The following is a 25,310-nucleotide window of genomic DNA, read 5'->3' as shown; positions in this document are numbered from 1 at the left end:
GGTAGTCCAAGGAGAACTTCAGAAGTGCAATTGGGGAGGACCAAAAACTCAATTTTCTCATGATGAGGTCCGATGCACATTAGGAGGGGCTTCGTGCGGAAACGCACGGTGCAATCCAACCTGGCTCCGTTGACCGCGGAAATGTGGAGTGGCTTGACAAGACGGGTCACCGGGATGCGGAATTTATTCACCAAGGACTCCCGAATAAAATTCCCAGAGGCACCAGAGTCCAGGCAGGCCACGGCTGAGAGGGAAGAGCTGGCTGAAGAAGAAATCCGTACAGGCACCGTGAGACGTGGAGAAGCCGACTTAGCATCAAGAGACGCCACACCCACGAGAGCTGGGTGCGAGCGTGCGTTTCCCAGACGTGGAGGACGGATGGGGCAATCCACCAAAAAATGTTCGGTACTGGCACAGTACAGACAAAGATTCTCTTCCTTACGGCGATTCCTCTCTTCCAGGGTCAGGCGAGACCGATCCACTTGCATGGCCTCCTCGGCGGGAGGCCTAGGCGCAGATTGCAATGGAGACTGTGGGAGAGGTGTCCAGAGATCTAAGTCTTTTTCCTGGCGGAGCTCTTGATGCCTCTCAGAAAAACGCATGTCAATGCGAGTGGCTAGATGAATGAGTTCATGCAGGTTGGTAGGAGTATCTCGTGCGGCCAGAACATCTTTAATGTTGCTGGATAGGCCTTTTTTAAAGGTCGCGCAGAGGGCCTCATTATTCCAGGAAAGTTCAGAAGCAAGAGTACGGAATTGTATGGCGTACTCGCCAACGGAAGAATTACCCTGGACCAGGTTCAACAGGGCAGTCTCAGCAGAAGAGGCTCGGGCAGGTTCCTCAAAGACACTTCGAATTTCCGAGAAGAAGGAGTGTACAGAGGCAGTGACGGGGTCATTGCGGTCCCAGAGCGGTGTGGCCCATGACAGGGCTTTTCCAGACAGAAGGCTGACTACGAAAGCCACCTTAGACCTTTCAGTAGGAAACTGATCCGACATCATCTCCAAATGCAGGGAACATTGCGAAAGAAAGCCACGGCAAAACTTAGAGTCCCCATTAAATTTGTCCGGCAAGGACAGGCGGAGGCTAGGAGTGGCCACTCGCTGCGGAAGAGGTGCAGGAGCTGGCGGAGGAGATGGTTGCTGCTGCTGTAGCTGAGACTGAATCTGCTGTAGCTGCGACTGGAGTTGCTGAGTCATGGTGGTCAAGTACGACAGCTGGTGATCTTGTTGGGCAATCTGTCGGGCTTGCTGGGCGACCAGTGTGGGGAGGTCGGCGACAACAGGCAGAGGAACTTCAGCGGGATCCATGGCCGGATCTACTGTCACGGTGCCGGCTGGCAGGAGGTGGATCCTCTGTGCCAGAGAGGGATTGGCGTGGACCGTGCTAGTGGACCGGTTCTAAGTCACTACTGGTTTTCACCAGAGCCCGCCGCAAAGCGGGATGGACTTGCTGCGGCGGTAGTGACCAGGTCGTATCCACTAGCAACGGCTCAACCTCTCTGGCTGCTGAAGATAGGCGCGGTACAAGGGAGTAGACAGAAGCAAGGTCGGACGTAGCAGAAGGTCGGGGGCAGGCGGCAAGGTTCGTAGTCAGGGTGGATAGCAGAAGTACTGGTACACAGGCTTTGGACACACAAAACGCTTTCACTGGCACAAGGCAACAAGATCCGGCAAGGGAGTGCATGGGAGGAGGTCAGATAAAGGCAGGGAGCAGATGGAAGCCAATTAAGCTAATTGGGCCAGGCACCAATCATTGGTGCACTGGCCCTTTAAGTCTCAGGGAGCTGGCGCGCGCGCGCCCTAGAGAGCGGAGCCGCGCGCGCCAGCACATGATAGCAGGGGACGGGAACGGGTAAGTGACCTGGGATGCGATTCGCGAGCGGGCGCGTCCCGCTGTGCGAATCGCATCCCCGACGGCCATGACAGTGCAGCGCTCCCGGTCAGCGGGACCGACCGGGGCGCTGCGGAGAGAGAGACGCCGTACGCGCTCCGGGGAGGAGCGGGGACCCGGAGCGCTAGGCGTAACAGTGTGATTTTAGACTAAGCAGTCTAAGGCTATGTTCACACCATATATTTTGATTTGTATTTTATTAAAATAATGTGCCTGAAAAATCAATACATTTTGTGTACGTATTTACAAAATAAATGTGCTCTGTGTTAGTCTATTGATTGTCTGTGCATACAGTTTATATATATATATATATATATATATATATATATATATAGTCATATTTTTTCCATCTGTGTAAATAGATAACATATCACTTGTAAAGTCATAGAAACCAGACAGCAGACACAGGTAGATGGCATGGACATATTTTGGGAAGCCATGTGCTTTAGTCAGATAAAAGAGAACATACTTATGAATAATACAGGTTCAGGTTCTTTTTATAAAACACCCTCTAGTGAAAGCTAAATTTTTTATGCAGCACAATAAGTGAAATGATGACATTGATCTTTAAAAGACAAAACATCAAAACATTTTATTATTAATGATAATCAGTAGAATTTATAGCATTTTTATGCTCTCGGACCATCTACTTCTGCTTAAGACTGAAGACGTTAATACCATTGTAATGATTAATTTACTTTAGCACTTGCTCAGTGTAAGCAAAGATCTTTCCTTGGCAAATACCAATCCCAGTATAGCAGAGTGTCTAAGCAAGTGTGCTGAAGAGGACCTGCCTTTCCTTCCACAGGAAATGGTACGTGCCAAATGTTGGAAGACCTTTTGGCAAACTTTCAAACTAATTTTTAGAGTCTTGTTAAAAGGAAAGGCACGAATATATTTATCATACAGTAAAGGGTTCTGTACTAATCTGAATATAAATGAGAAAAGCAAGTAAATTATGTTATAATGAGAAAAGCTGACAAACAATAAATATAAGAATCAGAAGAGAAAACATACCAACGTGACTGACTTAGGGGGTTGTATAAAATTTGAAAAACCCGTCTGCTTTGTTTCAAAAACAGCACCACACCAGTACACAGGTTGTGTGTGGTACTGTAGCCCAGCCCAGGGGGGACTTTAGCTTTTCTGCTGCCTAAAGCGGAAACTGAAATAAAATTGCCACACCTGCCCCAATTGAAAATCATGAGGGAGAATCTTTAGTACCTGCAAAGTGAACTGTATACCTTTATATATTAGTCATTGATGCCAACAGTACAGAACTGGAGTGGTGGAGTGGTGGGAAGAAAATATTGCTAGACAGTATGATTACAGACACTCCATGGAACATGTCGCCTTTCAGGGAGACAATACTCATCTTGCCACATGGCAAATATGGCTATGGCTCAGGCCTATTTACTGCTGAGCTGCCACAACAGACCACATTCTGGTTCATGCATTCAAGTGTGGCACTTTCGGGAGTGCTGCAGTACTTTCTCACCTAGGATTAGCAAAGTTCTGCTCTTCTGGATTTATTCTAACAATAACTAGTGTTGAGCGACATAGGCCATATTCGAATTTGCGATATTTTGCGAATATATGGATGAATATTCATCATATATTCGCTAAATTCGCATAATCGTAATATTCGCGTTATATTTTCGCATATGCGCAAATTAGCATATACAAAAATTAGCATATGCGTAAAATTGCATAAGCGAAAATTCGTACGCCAGTCTCACACAGTAGTATTAGAGCCTTTTTTACACCACACAAGCCGGAAGCAGAGAGGGATGATCACTGTGATGTGTACTGTGAAAAAAAAAATACGAATATTCGTAATTGCGAATATATAGTGCTATATTCGCGAATATTCGCATTTGCATTGCGAACATTCGTGAGCAACAGTAACAATAACTAGATATATGATAATCTTGTATAGTGGCAAAAAAATTATAATAATTGGCCAAAATAATGTGTATATTATATAGCAGAAGCTTCCAATTTGGGGCCCCTCTATTAGTTAGAGCTACACTAAGTGTGGCCCTCTGCTAAAAAGGACAGCAGACAGCTGGTTTTCCTTTTCAACAAAGATTACTCACGTTAATGAACAATAGGGAGGATGTTCAAAACTTTTTTGTGTACTTTATGCCAGCTTGGTTGAAAAAGAATTTTGTCTTGTGTGTGCCATGTGTGCTTATTTTTAAAAAGGAGTGTGACCATCTAAAAGAACAGGCAAGAGGTTTGGGCTTAAATTGTGCCAAATTTGCAATGGTATGTGCTGGATCTGAAAGTGGTCATCGGTAGTATTTTTTTACAAAAAATATGGAGGGTATTTATGAAGCATTTTACCCTTTTTTCTGTCAAAATATTTGCACCTTTTCTTTGCGCCTTTTCTTTTACGCACATTCCTTTGGTTGACTGTTGTCTGTGTGTTTTCAGTCGGGTTTTTGCAGTGGTCAGGAATTAATTAAGATGCAACTTAAAAAAAAAATTGGCACAAACCCTTTAAAAAGGCGCAAATCACCTTCATAAAAAAGTGGCATTGAAAACACACATTACAACAATTTGTTAAAATTACTCCTTAATATAAGCAGATCACCTTGTTACTTGAAATATATATATACCGTATATACTCGACTATAAGCCAAGTTTTTCAGCATGATTTTTCATGCTAAAAACTCAGCTTATACTCGAGTGAATGAAAACAAACAAAAAAAAGCTTCTGGCATAGCTGTAAGGGGATGGGCCAGGCCATCCATCTTCGGCCATCTATGCTGCAGGGACCGTGCGGTGGGGGGGGTTAGTCAGTCCAGGCTGTGCGTCTTCACCGGGAGGCCCTCTTCTCCGCTCCGGGCCGGCCCCAAACTAGTGACGTTGCATTGAGGCCACCGTGCAGGGATTCCCCGGACATCACGGACATCTGCTGCGCACGGACGTCCCTGCGCGTCGTCGTCAATGCAACATCACTAGTCCGTGGCTGGCCCGGAGCGGTGAAGATGGACGGCCCGGAACAGCTCACCCTTCCTTCCCACCGAGAAAGCAACAACTGGGGAGGTGAGTAGAAAACAAAAGGGGGGTCTGGATGATGATGAAGGGATTGACAGGCAGTGATGATGAAGGGGGGGATGATGACGAGGGGGATGATGACGAGGGGGATGATGACGAGGGTGATAATGACACGGTGATGATGACGAGGGTGATAATGACAGGGTGATGATGACGGGGTGATAACGATGGGGGTGATGATGATGGGGGTGTTAATGACGGGGGTCTGGATGATAACAGGAGGGGATGATGTATTTCTCACCATAGGCTTATAGTCGAGTCAATAACTTTTCCTAGGTTTTTGGGGTGAAATTAGGGGCCTCGGCTTATATTCGGAACGGCTTATACTCAAGTATATACGAGAGATATATATATATATATATATATATATATATATATATATATGTATATATATATATATATATATATATATATATATATATGTGTGTATTTATTTTTTTATTTCCTATATAACTTTATTTATTTTTTTTTTTTAAACATTTTTCAATATGGTTAGGAAGGCCATGTTTATAAGTCTTGATATTTGGTAAAATTAAGTTTACTTATGGACAAGGCTGCATGAGCAGGTGCAACAATTCCATCCCACCACCACAAGGTAGGGACGCGCCCCCTACCGACTTGCACCTTTTTGTAAATTTGGTGCAGTGTTTTGTAAATTTGGTGCAGTGAGTTATAAAGCCACCCATGAAAAAAAGGAGTAAAAAAAAACACATACCACAGGCATTATTCGTAAATCCCCCCCCCCCATAGTGCTAATTGAAGGTTGTTATGTAATTTTTGTTATAATTTATCTAACTTTATTTTTGTTTATACCTATTGATTTGCACCTTTTTGTAAATTTGGTGCAGTGAGTTATAAAGCCACCCATGAAAAAAAGGAGTAAAAAAAAAAAACACATACCACAGCCATTATTCGTAAATACCCCCCATAGTGCTTATTGAAGATTGTTATGTAATGTTTGTTATAATTTATCTCACTTTATTTTAGTTTATATGTCTTTTGTGTTTTAGAGTGCCAGGTTTTGTATAATACATAAATAGTACTTGCTAGAAGGTTTATGGTTTTGATTGAACTATTACTACATGGATGGATGGATAGATAGATAGATAGATAGATAGATAGATAGATAGATAGATAGATAATATGACTGCATAGGATACTATTGTGAGAAAATTGCTTTTAAAGCCTATGTTGGGGATTAATCATCCTAATATACTGTATGTGATTGATTTTGCATGTTAATATTACTCACCTTCATTTAAACATATACTTTCAATTGCAACTTTTCCATTTGTATCCACTTCCATTCTTTTCCAGGTATTAGGGTATTTTTTTCCTTTTTTTACAATGACCTTTGAGCCTTGTTTTCTTAAGAATAGAGAAGTATTTGCCACTTCTAGAAGTTGTTCACTTTCATGGCATGTCCATGTGGGAGCCTTAGCACAGTCAACAAGAATGGCCGGACGAGAGTGCGATGCTGAAGCAAAAGAGATGCCCAGACACATGGAGGATTTGACATTATGTAGTGTTCCATTTTCTGTCCATTTCCAGTGCTGGCTTCGATATGTCGCATTACATCTGGTAACGCTGACAAACTTGCCAGTGTTAATACAAACATTCTTCTGGTCATGGTATATTAAAAAGCTCTCTGTAAAAGTAAAATGGAAAACATGAATATATTATATACACAATGACAAAAAAAAGTTCATGAATTTCTCAGCTAGCTTCATAGTAATATTTATATGGTTTCATTGTTAATTTAAGGTGGGGTCATATGTTCCGTATTTGGCTGTGGATTTTGCTACCCATTGATTTCAATGGGTATGAAAATACACAGCAGCAAATATGTAGCAAAGTAAGGCACGTGTGACCCTACCCTTAGTCAGCTATTTTATTTAAATTGATAATACACATATAAGTCCTTAAAGGGGTACTCTGCTGCTCAGCGTTTGGACCAAAATGTTCTGAATGCTTAGAGCCGGTGCCGGGAACTCGTGACGTTATAGTCCCACCCCTCATAACATCACACCCCGCCCCCTCAGAGCAAGTCTATGGGAGGGGGCATGACATCATGAGGGGGCGGGGCTATGATGTCACAAGCTAGGGCAGCCCCTACCTCACCACCTTGAATGATAATCTCGTCTTTTTTGGCTATAGGGAAAGCTCTATCAATTAAGTCGAGCAGGCAGAAGCTATCCGGAACCACCCCTTGCTGTTGTCAGCAGGTTTTTCAGGCCAGCCTCATGACTCTTATTTATCACAAAGTCAAGACCGCTATCTAAAATTTGTACTTGAACATATACTAATGAATCCTATTAAGGGATACATTAAATTGTCTGGGTTTGAAAACCCGTTTGCGGACAGGTGTACAAGCACGTAGAAAAAACAGCTCTTTTATAAGCACTTCTGCTGTAGGCTCCTGTAATCAACACATTGGATGCAGTGTAATGAAATCTTTTATTAGGAGAATTTGGGCAACCCATTTTGGCACACTCTTGCACTTTCCTCGGATCCTGCAAATAGTGTGGAGAATGAGTATGGGTGTGTCTGTGTGGTTTTTTTGTTTTTTTTTATATTTTTCAAAACTTTGTTTTACTTTATTTTTACCCCTTGAGGACATGAGAAAATGATATGTAATGTACTAAAATGAAGGGTCATATTAGGGTCAAATAAGGGTAATCTTAAACACTTAAACTGACTCTCCTAGCCACATAGATAGCGTAGTAAGACTAACTACTTAACCCCCATCTAACCACCTATATGTCACAGTTAGCTTAACCACCTTACCCCTGATTTAACACTTAGATGCCACAGTCAACTTAACCACTTATCCTCCATCTATACTCCTAGATGCCACAGTCATCACTGATATATCTGATGTCTTTTTATACATGGTGAGGGGGTCGTGAGAAGAAAAGAAAGGTGGGTGAGCACTGGGCTCATGAGTATAGCTTAACCCAATGATGACTCTGCGTTCTTACTTAGTAACAATTATACCCTATTTTGTGTGCTTTTTAGTCTAAGGTTATAATAAACTTTCCTTAAAGGTGATCTCCTACAAGTGACATTTAACACCTGTACACAAAATTGGTGATAAATGTATAATGACTGTGAACATACCCTAAGTATTAGAGATAACATCAGAGGGAATTGGCTCAGAAAGTAGACCGAGGAAGATAAACCTTAGTGGGCAGTTCGCGACGGCTGTAGAGAGAACGGAGAACAGATACAAGGCAGTGTACAAAGGAGAATCATATAAGCTGTGTAAAGGGATAGAGAGAAAATAGAGCTCATACAGTAGCAGATTGTTGTAGCTCTACAAGCAAAACTTTTAACATAGACCTATGGAAAAAGGTGCCTATAGCCTTTAAATATTTTTGCTAGCTCTGACAGATCTGCTGTGCAACAAAACAACAAAACTTTCCAGAAAGTACTCAAGAACAATAGACACTCTGGGGGGTATTTATCAAAGGATTTATGTGTCTTTTTTAACGTTACTTTGGCGCAATACTTTGGCGCAGTGTCTTTTTTACGCCAAAGTTTGGTGCATCTTCTCCACTGTCATTTTTACAACTTTATAAAAATCACAAGGTCCTGTGTGTGATTTCAACTTTAGTCAGTAATTCATAATTTGCGCCAATCGATCTTTGGCGCAATCCAGTTTTTTTGGCGCAAATCACCGCCAAGAGATTTTGCACATGTAAAACACACTAAGCAATGTAAGAAAATGTAAAGGCGTCAAAATACATTAAAAAGGGCTGCTCAATACTATCCTGAGGAACCTTCACCCTCCGTTGAGCCAGCATTGGACATGGCCACACAGGTTCAGGAAAGGTAAGCACTAAAGCAGTGGTCTCCAACCTGCAGACCTCCAGATGTTGCAAAACTACAACTCCCAGCATGCCCGGACAGCCAACGGCTGTCCGGGCATGCTGGGAATTGTAGTTTTGCAACATCTGGAGGTCCGCAGGTTGAAGACCACTGCACTAAAGTAACAAAAAAAAAAAAAACTACTCAAGTTGAAAATAAAATCCATTTCACATGGTGGCTATAAACCCCACAAAAGAAAATAACTCATGTCGCTTGCTGATATACTGCAGGAGGGACTCCGAAATGGCTGCTCTACAGGGTAAAATGCGCGTCCTCTGTGGCGGTAAGTTCTGTGTAAAAGGCGCTGTGAACAGCTGATTTCAACATTTCAGCCAAAATTACTAACAACTTGCACCAAATGATAAATTTGGTGGATGTCCACGAAAACCAAAGTGAAAAAAAAGGGTAAAAAGAAACTGTCAACAGGCAAAATTGATAAATACCCCCCTATTATTCTCTTTAATTGGAGAATTATGAGAATGTCAGGCAATGTCAACCAGGCACATGACCTTCCCACTGGTTTTGGATATAATTTAAAAGGTCTTTGCCAGAATGAGGTTGATAAAGCATAAAATAGATACCTAATATCAGCTACCTAATATTAAAAGTGAAAACTCATCTATGTGGAATCTGAATGGAATAAAGTATATTTATTTTAAATGATATGTTTTAACATTATTCAGCATATGTAACCAAACATATGGCTCAAAATATCAATCTAAGCTTCTCCGAGTCATCAGATTTTAAACAGAAAAACCTAACAATGGACACCGAGACATGTAATGCAATACAAAGACATAGGGGGTATTCATGAAAAGTGGAGTAAGTGAACGTCTTTTTACTCCATTAAAGGGGTATTCCAGGCAAAACCTTTTTTTTATAGATCAACTGGCTCCGGAAAGTTAAACAGATTTGTAAATTACTTCTATTAAAAAATCTTAATCCTTCCAATAGTTATTGGAATAACTGTAGAGGTGCGATATGTGCAGTATATTACCTGTACTGGTGCAATAGTAGGACAGTATGGGGGAGATTTATCAATCAGCCTGAAACTCGAATTGTCTAGTTTTTCCCACAGTAACCAATCACAGCTCAACGTTCATATCTTAACCAACTTTTGGAAAGTGAAAGTTGAGCTGTGATTCGCTGTTATTGGAAAAACAGACAATTATGGATTCCTACTGAATGATGAATATGGGCCTATATGTGCAATACAGCATTCATGTGGTATTGTTTTCTTCTTCAGCAAGTCGTGCAGTCTGACTGTTGCAGGTCTTTTTAATGTTTTTATTCTTGTTTGTATATTTCTTTGTTTAACAAAGATTATGGGCGAGATTTATCAAAACCTGGGCAGAGAAATTTCTCTGCCCAGTTGCCCATAGCAACCAATCAGATCCCTTCTTCATTTTGTAGAGGCCTTGTGGAAAATAAAAGAAGAAATCTGACTGGTTGCTATGGGCAACTGAGCAGCTTTTCCTCTGAACAGGTTTTGATAAATCTCCCCCGATGTCTTGTATTGCATCATTCCGCATATACCAAATAGCAGTCTTAATCCCAGAGCTTTCAATAGAATAGTCCAGCATACAGTTCACATTACAAATACTTGTAGCTTTAGTATCCAAATTCCCCACAGCTTTTCTCTCCCATAGATAAGTTATCCAAAGTATCCACTGCCAAATGCTTAAATGCTTTTCTTTGCTTTTGTGGTGACCCACGGTGATGGCGGGACCACAGGGTGTAGCAGCGTAGGTGGATGGGGCAAGATGGTATTAACCCCAGGGGCAAGGTGTTATTAACCCCTAATGTTCGTGACTCCAGAGTGGTTTTTGGGTACCGGAACCACACAAACGGTATCTTCGCCATTCCAATGGCTAGACAGTGAAAGGAGAGTCCACAACCAAGTTGTGGTTTAACAGAGGCTTTACTGAGTTAAGACTGGTGGTATTATCTTTACAGCTAGGCCAGAATCCCAGAGAGGTGGCCAGGAACACAGAAGGGCATCGCAGCTTGCTGGGACCAATTAGACTTGTGATAGACTTTAGAATCTTGACTTTAGACTGGACTTGACTATAGGTACTAGTGACAACAGACATAGACTTGACTTACTGGAATGACTGTATATTAGAGGCCTACCAGGTACTGGACACTAGCACTGAGATGTCTGGTGTTTGCTGGTCTCAAGAAAGTGATGGAAGAGAGAGAATTGTAATGGCTGCCCCCTTATATAGAGGGGGCTGAGCCAAAGCCCATTGGTCAAGCTGGGGGTCATGTGTGAAACTGGTGCCCTCTGGGTAACATGTGATAACATAAACATAACATGTGACATTTCAAAGGTCCTTTAGATGACCTCTCACAGGTCCTTTAGACTTGACAATAAATGACACAATAGTAACAGCGTGGTAGACACTGCAGGAGAGCCTTAGGTCACTGAGGGGCTCAACCTGACAGGGCCTAAGTGTAGTGCAGGACCATGTCCTGTACTGGGAAATGACATTTTCCTTAAAAAAAAATCTCCTACTGTCCTCGGCACTATATCGCTATGGTGGTAATTTATCAACACATATTTTTCAGCAATGAAAAACCTGCTGGCCAAGTGAGTGGTTTTCCCAGTTGATGTTTAAACTTCATTAGGTGGTTGACATCATTTTATAAATTTGCGCAAATGACAGGAAGCCCCAGGATAGTGGAGAAAGGGGTGAAAAGCTCCCACACATTTCTATGCCAGCTTGTCACTGGAGTACCTTTGTGCAGTACCTTTGTGATAAAATCTGCACTCCAACCAGTGCATCTGTTACCATGCCTCCTGGAAGCGCACAAGAAATATAATAGCCCAAAATTAGATGATGATTTCTGCACAAGTCAATGTGCAACATAAAAACACATTACACACAATTTTGTAGGTGCACACCAGTTGATAAAGCTCCCTTATTTGATGAAATATTTCCAAAACATTTGAAAAATGGGCAGGCACTACAGGAGAAAGGCAGAGGCCGCTCTTTCACAGCCTAAGGCCTCACATTGGTGATGTAATATGGACACAGTGATGCCACAGTACAGGGGTAATACACACATTGATGTCACAGTACAGGGATAACTTATAATACGCATAATGATGCCCCTATACAGAAGTAATTATATCATAGCACAGACAATGCCTGCATTTATCTGTGACCTCACATCACAAGAATAAAAAAAAAACTATAATATTGTCACAGTACAGGGATAATGTACATGGATGGTACATGACCAAAGAAATGAGTATACAGTACAGACAATTTTCAGGGCTGCGTTCAATTTCATATGCCACTTTATATAGTTATTTGTATCCAAACCATGTGTCTGAGTGGAAATGGGCCCCTGGTAGGTCCATGTCTATAGCCCTTAAATCAACATACTAATACTAGTATTACTGTCCAGCCATAGCCATTGGGGCAACCTAAAACATTAGTTGCTATATAGTTTTTGTACTATGTACCCATAGGGTTTATGTATTGATTCACTTACTTTGTTATATAATATCAATAGCTTTTAATACTATTGAGGGGATATATATTTCAGCATTATCACTGTGTCATGCAGCAGGATTAGACTTATTTTTGTATGTGCGTTATTGTTCGTGGTGCTAGGCCAATCTTTTGTAAGGTATATATACTTTCAATGCCACTGATTTCTGGTTCAATGTGTGTCAAGCAAACTGTCCTTAATGACTTGTGCCCCATTTATTTTAGGTTTTCTTGCCATGACGCCATCTGTTCTGGGTTAATGAAAATGTTACTGTACAATGTGATGTGCGGAGCTCTGGATATTCTCGATACAACTCTGCTTCTCCTCACCAGGGTCTATTGATAATATCCCTGGGTGAGAAGCGGTAGAGCTGTATAAAGAACATTATATATATTTTTTTGTTTGAGATCGGTTTATTGAGGGTGTCTCAATACTTTATATTCTCCAATAGATCACCATCCAGGTGATCCAAAAATTCCCTTTATTTACCATAAACTAAAATCAGTTTAACCTTTCTTTTAACTTGAAATCTACACACAGTGGGTTAAAATCATAGTCTCACACTCTCCTTAGTACATCGCTTTTGTATGAAGGTTACTCAGATCCTTCTGTATATTCTCCATAGGCTCTGTGGCTACAGACCACAGCATCTCGCCTGGATTGTGTGAGTACTGCTTTTAAAACTTAACACTCTGCCTCCCTCGACATGTTTCACCACATGCTGCAGCTTTGTCAAGAGGTAGTAGGCAAGTGAGTGTCAGAACGCCGTGCTGGAGGTTTTATAAAACCTCCAGCACAGCCTTCTGACACGCACTTGGCCTGTGGCTTCCATTTTTCGTCTCTTTTGATTTCTCTTCTTCATTCTTGTTTTATGTTTCTCCATTTTACCAGTCATTTTACTCCCCTAACCCTTTTCCCCCTAACTCTTTTATTTTTTTATTCCCCCCCCCCCCTTATTCTTTTTTTTTTTACTTTTCTGTTGCGGTGGACGATGGCGAGGGCAGCAATGGAGCTTGCTTTCCTAAATATCCAAAGTTTCAACACTCCAGAGAAACACATTCAGGTGCTCCATGCAATTCATCAGCAGTAGGTATACATCTTGCTCCTGCAGGTAACACATTTTCGGACCAATCATGTGCCTTCTTCGTGATTGCATCAGTATAGCTTATGGGTTTATAACTCGAAACCTGCAGCTAAATCATGGTGTCTCCATTACTCTATATAAGTCACTTCCACCCAGGCGTTTTGATTCTCTAATGTATACAGAAGGCGCATTATGTTTTCTTCTAATTGGAGATCCAGGGCCAAGTTTACACTGTTGGTAATGTTTACTTACCCAAAGTCCGTCCGGGTGGGTCTTTTTGCTCTACTCTACAGTAGGCTTCCACCTTTGTAGAAGGTACTCTCTTGCTTAGAGGGGACTTTAATTTGGGATTTGACGCTTCCCTGGACATCTCATTGGTTCCACAATCAGAGGTTTCTACTGTCCTCTGATTGCATAGATTGATAGAGGTGTGTGGCATATTCTGCATTCTAGAGATAAAGATTTTACTAATTTCTTGGATGCTCACAATACATATGGCAGATTGGACATATTTCTTATTGCTCAGTTTGCTCTAACGTTAACTCCTTGGGATTCTATTGGTACTGCTGTATGCTCTAACCATACTCCAGTCTTTTTAACTTTTAGTCTGCCAGGGATGGTACCCAGGGAATGGATTTGGAGACTGAACAAGTCTCTGCTCCGTGATTAAGTTTGCTGGGATGTGGCGGCCCAGAAGATCAGGGAGTTCTTACATATGCATGCTTTGGACTCTACAGCGCTCCTTTTACAATGGAAGGCATTGAAATGTGTGGTCAGGGGTGTCCTTGTTCAGCATGGAGCAAGAGTTTAAAAAAAAAAAAAAAACAGGGAGCAAAGGTTCAGCTAGGTATCGCTGTTTTTTGTATGAACACACTATTAAAATTGGTAGGGCCTTGGCTAGGCTTACCTATCCCTGTACCTCTACTACATATATCTCTCTTGTGTGCAGTGGATCCAGGGCAGTGGTAAATGACCTGATGGATATTGCTTAACTGTTTAAAAAGTACCGTATTTTGCTTCCTATGTGACCACAGTGCTCTCTGCTGAAACATCTGTCCATGTAAGAGCAGGAGAGGTTTGCTATGGGGATTTGCTCCTGCTCTGGACAGTTCCTGACATGGACAGAGGTGTCAGCAGAGAGAACTGTGGTCAAACAATAAAGAACTTCAAAAAGAGTTTGATAAGTTTGGAGCGGCAAGGGGATAGCATTTCAGTGGCAAGCGGATAGTATTGTGTATTTGGGGGTATATATTCCTTCCAAGCTTCATCTTATTTATTTTTACTTAATTATTCCCCATTGCTGAACAGGACTGTCTCTGATATTTGTAACTATTTCTTAAAGCCTGCTTTGTGGTTTGAATGACCGCATGTTGTCAAAATGGATATACTGCCTTGTTTCTTGTACTTATTCCAAATTGTCCCCATCACTGTATCTGCCATCTTTTTCAAGACTTTGCGTTGTACAATATCTGTATTTTTCTGCGGTTCTGGAAAGCTCAGACTTCATTTTATGGTTCTCACTAAAAGTAAGGCTCTCAATGGCATTGGCTTTCCAGACCTGAGACTGTACCATGCGGCAGTTGTCCTTTGCAGAGTCTTGGATTTGAGGCAGTCATGCAGTCTTTTGTAAGACTAGGTTTCAACACAGGTTTTTTCTGTTGTTTTTTTTAAAGCTGACCCTGCAGTTTTTATGAGCCAAAGTCAAAAGTGGATCTAGTAGGAAGGAGAAGTATAAATCCTTCCTTTACAGTTCCCATTCCTTTTGAATACACTTCTGGCTTTGGCTCAGAATTGCAGTGGCAGTTTTCCAAAATGTCAGTAAAAACCCTGAGTGGAAACCTAGCCTAATAGTTGTCTATGAGGCCTCACATTCTTGCAGGTGCCCATTCTTGCTGCCCATTCATTTTGGCAAAATGCCTTCAGGCCATGCAAAGTCTTTGGTTGTCTTGCATATACTGCATGTTTAAGACCTCCCCAGAGTGGCTCAATGATATCTGCTCACTGAAGGGTCAACGTGTCCTTGTGCTTAGGGTCATTGTTGTGCTAGGAAGTTCAAGAACATCTCTGCACAGTTTTCGTGCAGAAGAATCCACATTGTCTTCCAGTATTTTCTGTTAACATACTGCATTCATCCTATCATCAATTTTCCCAAGATTCCTTGAGCATTTAGAGCTCACACACCCCAAAACATCAGTAAGCCACCGCCATGCTTCACAGTGGGAATAATATTCTTTCTGATATTGCAACTTTTTTTTTTTTTTTGTGGTATTTCTGGCAACTTGGCCATGCAGCTCATTTTTGTTCAATTATAGCCATATGGTAATCCTTGAAATAACCAAATTGTCTTTTCCAGAGCAGCCTGTATTTCTCCTGAGGTTACATATGGGTTTTTCTTTGTATACCAAACAATTTTTTTCTGGCAGATATTGTGGAAATATTTCTTAATCTACCTGACCTTGTTTTGACATCAAGAGATCCCTGAATTTTTCAATTCTTAATAAGAGATTGAACAGTACTGACAGGTATTTTCAAGGCTGGATATCTTTTCACGTCCTTTTCTCTATTTATAAAGTTCCATTAGCTTGTTGCACAGATCACAGAGACAGTTTTTTTCTGCTCCCCATGGCTCAGTGTCTAGCCTGCTCAGTGCATCCATTTGACAGATCACAAACTTAATGACTGTTCAAACACAGACACAAATTGTAATATAAAAACCACAGTTGGGTAATTAACTAATTTGCCATTTTAACATGTGTGTCACATTGTATGTCTGAATCAAGCCCAAACATTCAAGGTCAGGGCTATTTAGGAGATTTCTGTCATCAATGTGATTTAAAAAGGAGCCAAACAACTACGTGATAATAAATGGCTTCACATAATCACTATCTTTTTTTGCAGGATCAATAATATTTCATAAACTAATGTAACATTTTCTGTCAGAATATAGAAACTTTTAAGCACAACTATGATGTGAACTGTGTGCTGGACTTTACAAGTGAAAGGCTGAAATTGAAGTACTTTAACAATTGTAATTAGTGACCATCTGGATCAGGTAGTTTTTCCCGTGTGTAGCTTTCATGCTTGAAAAGTCAATTTCTGGTTACTTTTATTTCAATCCTACCAAAGGCATCTCAGTAAATATAAAGCAGCTCATTTACCTATAAGATCAGATTATATAAGGGAATGCACCTTGTACACAAGCTCTCAGTTTCTGAGGACTTCTGTACAGTTTATGTAGGAATTTATAACCTTCTAAAGTTAGCCTTTTGATTTAGCTGTTGTTCTATTGACATTTACTTGCATTACATTTTTTTGTCACCCATTGACATTTATTACCTAGAAAATTTACTTGACAAGAAAGTGGCAGAATGAAGGTATAAACTGTTTGTGGACATTGTTGTAATGATGTACAGTACTTAAATGAATATATTCTATATTCCTAGCATTTCAGGAGGGATTTTTAGCATACACTGCAGTCCTAATACATCATAGTTGCATACTGAAACTACTATTCAATATACAGCAATAATATATGTGAATAATGAGTATGTAACAGAAGGAACAGAATTAAATAAACACAAATAATACTGGATCAGGTACGCCACACATAGTTCTAAGATACTTATTGTGTGATTGGTTATATTATGTATTAGGCCATCAGGTAAAGCTATAGCAAAATTTACCTCTCCCCCCCCCCCCCCCCTGCCATCTTAAAATCCTATTCTGAGTTTGTCTCAAACATTTGAAATCAAGAACTGTGGTTCACCTTCTATTTAATTTTACGTTTATTTTTTTATATGAGTAACATAAGTATGTGTTATGACTGGAAATAAAACATAGTATCAACATGCTGTAAAATAAGCAGTGCCATCTACAGGTGACAAAAGCACAAAAAATTGTAGCAAAATCATATTAGTCATATTACCATACAAATATTTCCGACATAGTGAAATCATAGATCACTGTGACTACATCCGAACCCTAGGAGAAGTCATTGTAAAAGTCATTGCTTGTATTTCAAATCCATTCCTAAACCATAATGTCTAACATTACAAAACCATGGTTCCTACGCATGGATAACACTATGTATAGTTTTTGGCATTGATAACCAGTATTACATTGTGGTTACTGAGGCCTAACTAGCTAAATGCTTGAATAAAGCTATACAATTCTAAAAAGCCCCAGATTTTACAACCATAGATCATTATGTCTGCTGTAGTTCCTGGTTAGACACGTAGTGTACTGTGTTCACTTGAGACACATCTGATTTGATGTACAGTAAATGAACTACTTACAGACATAGGTTTGCTGGTGAATCTTCACCTCTATATAAGATACCCTCACCTGCATCCCCACTTACCTGTTATTCCGTAAGACAAGCAGAGCACTAGCAGAACACGTAAAAATGCATCCATTTTCCACCTAGCAGTTACTCCATGCTTCTGTCCAACAACCTAGATAAGTGAAGCTAAGTTTAGGAAGGAAATGAGCCTTCACAGAGGGAAAAAGTCAGTGACGAGAACTTCCTTCTATTCAATTGTTTTGGGAACCGTACACCAGATTGCATGAGTCTTCAGCATTGGTTTTATATCTGTGTATTTGTTTGTGTCTGGACCTTGTACAGAGGTCTCAGAGCAGAGCAACTAAGACTGCAAAGCAAGCACATTAATATGACCCAGCAACCTGTACCAGAGCGGGTGCAATGTGTCCTTCTCCAACTGAATATCTGGGACAGATCTGGAGCTTTGTTTAAAAAAAAAAGAAAAGAAAAAAAGGAAACTGTTACTTGCCTTAGCTTTCTACTGAGTGCTGTAGTGTCCATCTGTGTGAGATTCATTGCTATATCTACAACATATGGGGAATTGACCTGTTGGGAATCTTTTATCAAAACTTCTGCAGAGGACAAACGGAGCAGTTGCCCATAACAGCCAAATCAGATTGCTTTTTTAATTTAAAATAATTTAAAAAAAAGTTCAAAATGAGTACAAGCAATCAGGTTGCTATGGGCAACTGCTCTACTTTTCTTCTGCGTACGCTTTGATAAATCCCCCATTATAGTATACAGTCTCAGCTTTTACCAGTATTGTTAAAAGGCAATCCCGTACCTAAGATGTATATTTTGTGACATACTTGTTGATATATTAAAATATATTTTAATGAAATACTATACCTCCAAGTGTATAAATGATGTCATATTTCATTACCGATTTCCCTGAGATACAATGCCTTTTACATTGCTTAAATAATTCAGTGTCTCAACTTTCCCTTTGTTTTGTTTTGTGTCTTTGCTTTTACTTGAATTGTACTACGCTTTACTGTTATAGTACCATTTCATGTACAATGATGATAACTGTAGAGGCACATAAAAGGTGTTTTACAGAATGGTACACGCTATTTTAATTTTTACATTCTTATTTATTAACATTGTCTTATAGAATACATATCATTGATAAAAAATAAAAAAAACTATGCAAATAAAAACAATGTTATATCCCCTGACTGCCAATACTCCATACGGTTATGGCAGGTTTAAAGGCAGGTGCTGGAACAGCTTGACTGGTTGCCATAGGTATTCTCCATATTTCATGTTCACCAGTTGTATACATCTTTCTTAAAGCTTTTCTCTATCAGTGAATTTATGTAATATTGGCTTGCTGAATATCGAAGTAGAGTTGTTCTATGGAAATATATATATATATATATATATATATATATGATTTATTTTACAGGTAAACACTTAACTGCACCTTTTACTATCAATCATCTGTCTATATAATATGCATGCTCATGAGTACAGCTCAATACAAAATATTCCAGCAAGTATGTATTTGTCTTCTACTTGGGAAAAAGCATAGAAAAACACACTATAAGCAAAGGACAGTGACATTTTTGAGGATAGCATGTACTATGATGGACTAAAGCCCGGCCTACATAGAGACTCCTTCGATCACATTGTAAGCATCTGCACCATTAGGTTGTGGTCAAGTTTATTATCCCTTGTCAGGTCTCTCCCACCAGTTTTCAAAAGGTGAGGACTTCCAAGGGGCGGTGGGGGATATCGGCGCTGGCCAAGATCGGACACCTCCGGTGAGTAAAAGATTTTTTATTCAAATGCAACGCGTTTCACCACACTTAGGCGGCTTCATCAGGCATCAGAGATGCCTGATGAAGCCTCCTAAGTGCAGTGAAACGTGTTGCATTTGAATAAAAAATCTTTTACTCACCGGAGGTGTCCAATCTTGGCCAGCACCGATACCCCCCACCGGCCCTCCTAGGTCGGGGAGGCTGCAGACCAGATGTACTTTCTCATCCACGCAGACTATTGTTGCATGTGAGTTCACACAACCGCCTTCGGTAAGGTTTTTTTACCACTTTAAATTGGACCCTGGAGTGGCGGTTTTGCGCTATGGAGCGCTCTTCTTTTTTGTTTTAGCTCTCCCACCAGTGACTGTCCAGTAGTTATTACACTACATGTCCCAGAATATCCTGGAAGGTGCATGATGAGCACAACATTTGTAGACAAAGAGCCACAAGGTGAAGATTACTAATAATAGATGGATCTGTGTATTATACATTAAAGCAGTGGTTCCCAACCAGTAGCTCGGGAGCCACACAGTACACATGACCCCTGCTGTCTAGCTCACTACAGGAGAGTCATGAGTCAATGTGCCGGTACCTGACATTATTGCAAACATATCCTATTACTTTGTATAGTATAAGGCTATGTGCACACTGTGTTTTATTGTACATTAAAGCTTTAATCAGGCAGCACAAAACAAAACAAACAAACTGTAAATCACTTGATTAGACTAATGCACCTTCCAACAAAGTAAACAAGAAAAGGTGTGCTGATGCATAACATCCCACACAGTATAATGTAGCCCTATGGTTACATCTCCCATATAAACTGGGACCATCCCTGGCACATACATCAAATGCAGTGTGAACATAGCCTAATACTAGTTTTACATCCCACACTGGAATTTTAATCCACAAACGTTTGCAATTTCATCATGTCGTGTTTCCTCCACATTTAGAACTTCTCTCGTCCATTATTTTAGTAGAATGTGGCTCCCGACCGTCACTCAAAGGTGAATGTGACTCAAGATAAAAAGAGCTTGGGAACCTTTGCATTAAAGCATTACAAAATCACTGCGGCACCAAGTGACTGGTCTGCAGATAGTTTTATTTCTTGCAGTTTCAATATATGCTAGAAAGTTGTCAGGTAACATTACTCACAGGATTTACAAATACACTGTATTCAGATCTGGAGAAGAGGCGCAGTAGTACAACCCACAGTATACAGCAAATACATATCCACTGGTTAAAGTACATTGTGCTCTGATATATATTCTGCTGGAAATTCACAACTGCTAATAGGACAGGACCACATCTCCATATAAAATGTTCACTGTTTCTCAACTGTTTAGATATAAACAAAGAAATATTATTATGTCATTAAAAATAAACTAGTCATAGTACTTAGAACACTAGCAGCAATAGTCTTATGTGGGCAGGAAACAAATTCACCACATAATAAGTAATAGCACTTAACAGATTGACAACTGACAGTCCATTTACAAGACACAAAGTTTGCAAACGTTTATTTCTTATACACTGAATAATCATTAGATACCCAGCCACTGTGTCTGGAGCAGGAGTACATACATTCTGTGCGGTAGATTATCCTATTTCAAAGGTATATCCACCTTCCAGTTACATACAAAAATCCCATGTATGTCTTCTACACCGTCCATTGCGTTCTGCAGAAACTTGCAGTGCAGGTACATTCAATGACACACTATTGTCCTTCTAACTGTGTCAGACGTCCCGAACATTTCCTTACGAGTTCACGCTACAATCTTGCCCATGAAGCTTACTTTTCTCCTTCAAGAAACTGCTGGTTGGTAATTCAGATAATTACCTAAAAGATCTCTATTACTTCAACCCTCAGACTTTCACTGAACTGTTTCTGTAGAGTGTCGACTTTCATAAAGGCTCAGAGCATGGTGTACAAACTGATACTGTTCACTTGTCTGAACCATTCCTCCCCTGTTATTGGAAAGAAGATAAACCATCATAAGTAATGATACAATTACAAGAGGTTCTTAATGCAGCTCGAAGTACAGTGATATATAATACTGATAGGGGTTCATGAACAACCAAAAAGCTAAACCATTTTCTAGATAATTATGTGGACTTACAGTTTCCAACTACCAGTTTTGGGGTTTGGGGGAGGTACAAGGAGTCAGCAATGTAATGAAGAGCAGAGAGACCACTGGCAAGTGCATATGTATTATAGTTCAAGTGGTGGAGAGGTATAAACCTTTCTCTGGAACAGATGCAGAGACAATGCGTTTTGCAACGATCCCCTTGCTTCGTCAGGACCAGATGAAGCAAGGGGATCCTTGCGAAACGCGTTGTCTCTGCATCTGTACCTGTTTTTTATTTTATCTCAACCAATAAACCTGCTTGGTTTTATCACCGCTGCTCCTGTGCATAATTGACAGACAGCCTCTTGCAAGAGCCGCTGTGCGATCCTCACCAGAGAAAGGTTTATACCTCTCCACCACTTGAATTTTCACGACCGCCATTACTGATGTTCGGGACCGGGATGCAAGGCTGCTGCAAGGACCGCTTTTGAGTTTATATACTCATACATGTGCTTCACAGTGTTGTGCCTACTGCGCAACACTGAAAGGTGAGTGAGCAATCTCACCTGTGTTCTGAATATAATCTTTTACTTTTATCTATTGGGAAATTACTGCACTCTTTCTTTTTCTGTTCTTTTTTACACATATGCACTCCATATGTATTATAGTGGCAGACCATGTGGGTCCTTGGAGAGAGAGGGCCCATCCTGGTTGGTCTTATTCCTTTTTCTATTGGTAATAAACTTTGCAGAACAACTCTGAGAGACCTGCACTGTCAGCAAATTAATGATACGGGTATTGACCAATGGGTCATGGAAAGTAAGTGAACAAAAACACCAGACTCTTCTATCCTGGGAGCAAATCAGGTGCCATAATAGGAGGCCAATTTCGATATTTGCTATGGTGTCCCCTTTTTCCTATCCTTTTCACTGACCACTGGGAAGGCTCCAAAGGCTCCAAAACATCACCCTTTTAACCTTTTTACTTGCCAGTACTTCATACCTGGATAATTTGACACCCTGGTACTAGGGAAAGGGTAAGTGGGCAGACGTTTCCTTTGGCACTGCCCACAATTGGCATAGTACACATATTTTAGAACTGAAAGTGGTTATTCAGGAATAGAAAAACAGAGCTAATTTCTTTCAAAAATCGCTCCCCGTCGGTCTCCAGGTTGGGTGTGGTTCTGCAGCTCAGTTCCATTAAAGTGAATGGAGCCAAGTTGTAATACCACACACAACCCAGGGACAGAAGTGGTGCTGTTTTTGAAAGAAATTGGCTCTGTTTTTCTATTCCTGCATAACCCCTTTAAGTGAAGTGGGTCCCGATGAATCCCACCTACATCCCCTTACATTTTCAATTCGACTGACCATATATGTGGTTAAGTCTCTTGAATACATAGGTAAATTGGGGGCTGTGCCCTTTTAGTTATGTAAAATGTGCAGACATGTTCACAAATGACATAGCCAATTGAAGAAACATGCATGTGTTCCAGTCAAGGAGTTAACATGAATTAACAGGCAGTCACCAACAGCCTGGTATAGCCTGACCACTGATGGCAATACCTGCTGTAGTGCCCTGTTTGGGCAAATGTGTTCATTATATATGAAAGGAATATAAATATAAAAAGGTGTGTCATTCTAACAAAAAAAATTGGCAAATCATTGGAGAATTCCAAATTCCCAGCAGCTTTCCTCTATTACCACCAGAAGCAGTTTGTATCCTGCCAATGCAATACTGTCATTTTGCCCTGGTTTATGTTTTCATTATTCTATTCATATCTTACCAACAAAGTTATTAGGGCACAGAGGTACCAGATTCTCCTGTTTTCTGTTGCCTGAGAGGCAAAAATCTTTCACTGGCACACAATAAGATGTAAATGACATGGTAAGTTTGTGGGCCCTGTTATAGATTTTGAACTGGGACCCAGAAGCTGTATAGGGGTTGTCAGCTTTGGACAATCCCGTATTGGTAAAAAGGTCCATTGACAATAAGCTGATCACAAAGTGTATCCCCTGCTAGGACCCAATGAGGCAGTGCAGTAAGTGTTCAAATGCCCTACAGCGCCACCACAGGAGAAAACTAAGCATTACACAATGTCTATGTAATGCAGGACAGGTCCTCTAAAATGGTAGAAGACAATCCACTTTGGCCAAGAGATGAGAATGTTATTTCCCAAATAGGGTATATATATATATATATATATATATATATATATATATATAATATATATATATATACTAAAATGTTTAATTTTTTCTAAATTAGATCATTAGGTTATGCCTTTGACTGTAATCACTAAAGTGGTTTTAAACCAGTGCTTCACTTCGATTCCACAGTCAGCGTTGTGGAGATCTCTCAGAAATCCTTGGTGGTAGCAGAACTGTGTCCTTTCACCATCATTTGGACAGGATACATTTTAGTCTGCTTGGGAAATGACAGGAAAAGCTGTGTAGTTTCTGTGTGAACTCATGGTCATGTAGGGTGTGTACAATTTTAATATGAACACATGACGCATAATCAACCATTAGACTAAATATAGATCAATCTTGTAACATCCAACAAAAAATATTTATATACATTATTGCAATGTTATAGCAGCACTAGTATTAGGTATACATGAGTAAAGACTATTTGATATGGCACCATAATAAAAGTAACATAAACCCCAAAGATTTTATATTTTAGGAATCCAATAAAGCTTTTTTAAGTACTAAATGCCACAGGCACATCTGCACTGTCCCAGTACCCTTGTCCCAGCTACAAATACATCGAATTGTAGTATGGCTAAGGAACCTCTTGCTAAAAGCCTAAATCTGTGTTGGGTGTATAGTAAGTTATTTTGCATATTTGTGTTTTTGCATCTTGCACTGCCATTACAGCATACACTGAGGTATCACAAACTTGTATAGCTTAAACATTTGCATATTCTGTATAGGATGAGTAATTCATTGTCACACAATTCACATGCCAGCTAGCTTCTATGCAGAAGCTTCTGAAAGGGCTAAGGGAGGAGTTCCCTAGTCCACCCCCCCCCCTTCCCCAGATGGCATCCAAAAATCTGTTTAGTCTGGCTCTAACCAGAGTAGTGTGAATGTCTCCCTTAGCTTTGCTCCTGCTAGGTAGACCAGTCTGTCAGAGAAAACATTATAAACCTAGCACCTCCTAGATTCAGTTCAGGCATATTCTGTGACCTGTGCAAGCTACAGTCTGCTGCAAACAAGATAACCAGCTACAAAGGGTGGTTGGTCAGTTAGTTCAGACACAATCCAAGGGGCAAGCCACAGAAGGAACCCACCCACCATTCAGCCACCACACAGGTAATAGTCAGGAATTACAACATTTATGTGAGTGGGAGGAGGGGAGTTGGGTTCTGCCTATTTTCATGGGGTGTGGAGGATGTTGAGTTCTGCCCATATACATGGGTTGGGGGTTAGGAGTGCTGGGTTCTACCTATAGATGTGGGGTGGGGATTGGGTTCTGTCTATATACAGAGGGAGGGCATTTGAGTCGTTGAGTTCTTTCTATAGGCATAGGCTAAGGGAGGGGTGTTGGGTCCTGTCTATATATAGGGCGGGTTTAGCTTCTGCGTATATACATGCAGTGGGGGTGGAGAGAGTTCTGCCCATATACATGGGGGGGGTCTTCCTATATATATAGGTGACTGGGGGTCTGCCTATATACATTATACACTGTGGGGAAGGAATCTGTCAATCTACAGGGGGGGGGGGGTGATGTCAGTG

General features: G+C 40.6%; 2 protein-coding genes across 4 annotated transcripts in view; both read right to left on the bottom strand.

The window, feature by feature from the left end:
* The window catches only part of PTPRB (protein tyrosine phosphatase receptor type B), a 143,044-nt gene extending 123,511 nt beyond the window's left edge, over window positions 1-19,533 (bottom strand). Inside the window, exons 1-2 of one of the 2 annotated variants that reach the window (XM_056574127.1) lie at window positions 17,778-19,533; window positions 6,212-6,607 (exon numbers count right to left, since the gene is read on the bottom strand). In XM_056574127.1, the coding sequence (XP_056430102.1) occupies window positions 6,212-6,607; window positions 17,778-17,832 (451 nt within the window). In that variant the 5' untranslated portion in view covers window positions 17,833-19,533. Of the gene's footprint in view, window positions 1-6,211; window positions 6,608-8,079; window positions 8,154-17,777 lie in introns of those variants that run through there. The other variant, XM_056574128.1, reaches the window with a different exon arrangement.
* A 377-nt stretch (window positions 19,534-19,910) lies between these two features.
* PTPRR (protein tyrosine phosphatase receptor type R) overlaps window positions 19,911-25,310 on the bottom strand; it is a 182,217-nt gene continuing 176,817 nt past the window's right edge. For both annotated transcript variants that reach the window (XM_056574125.1, XM_056574126.1), the window contains exon 15: window positions 19,911-21,469. In XM_056574125.1, coding sequence (XP_056430100.1) covers window positions 21,376-21,469 — 94 coding nt within the window. In that variant the 3' untranslated portion in view covers window positions 19,911-21,375. The remainder of the gene's footprint in view (window positions 21,470-25,310) is intronic.

Source organism: Hyla sarda, chromosome 4 (genome assembly GCF_029499605.1).
Source record: "Hyla sarda isolate aHylSar1 chromosome 4, aHylSar1.hap1, whole genome shotgun sequence".
Classification (NCBI taxonomy): Eukaryota; Metazoa; Chordata; class Amphibia; order Anura; family Hylidae; genus Hyla; species Hyla sarda.
This window is presented reverse-complemented; position numbering and strand designations above follow the sequence as displayed.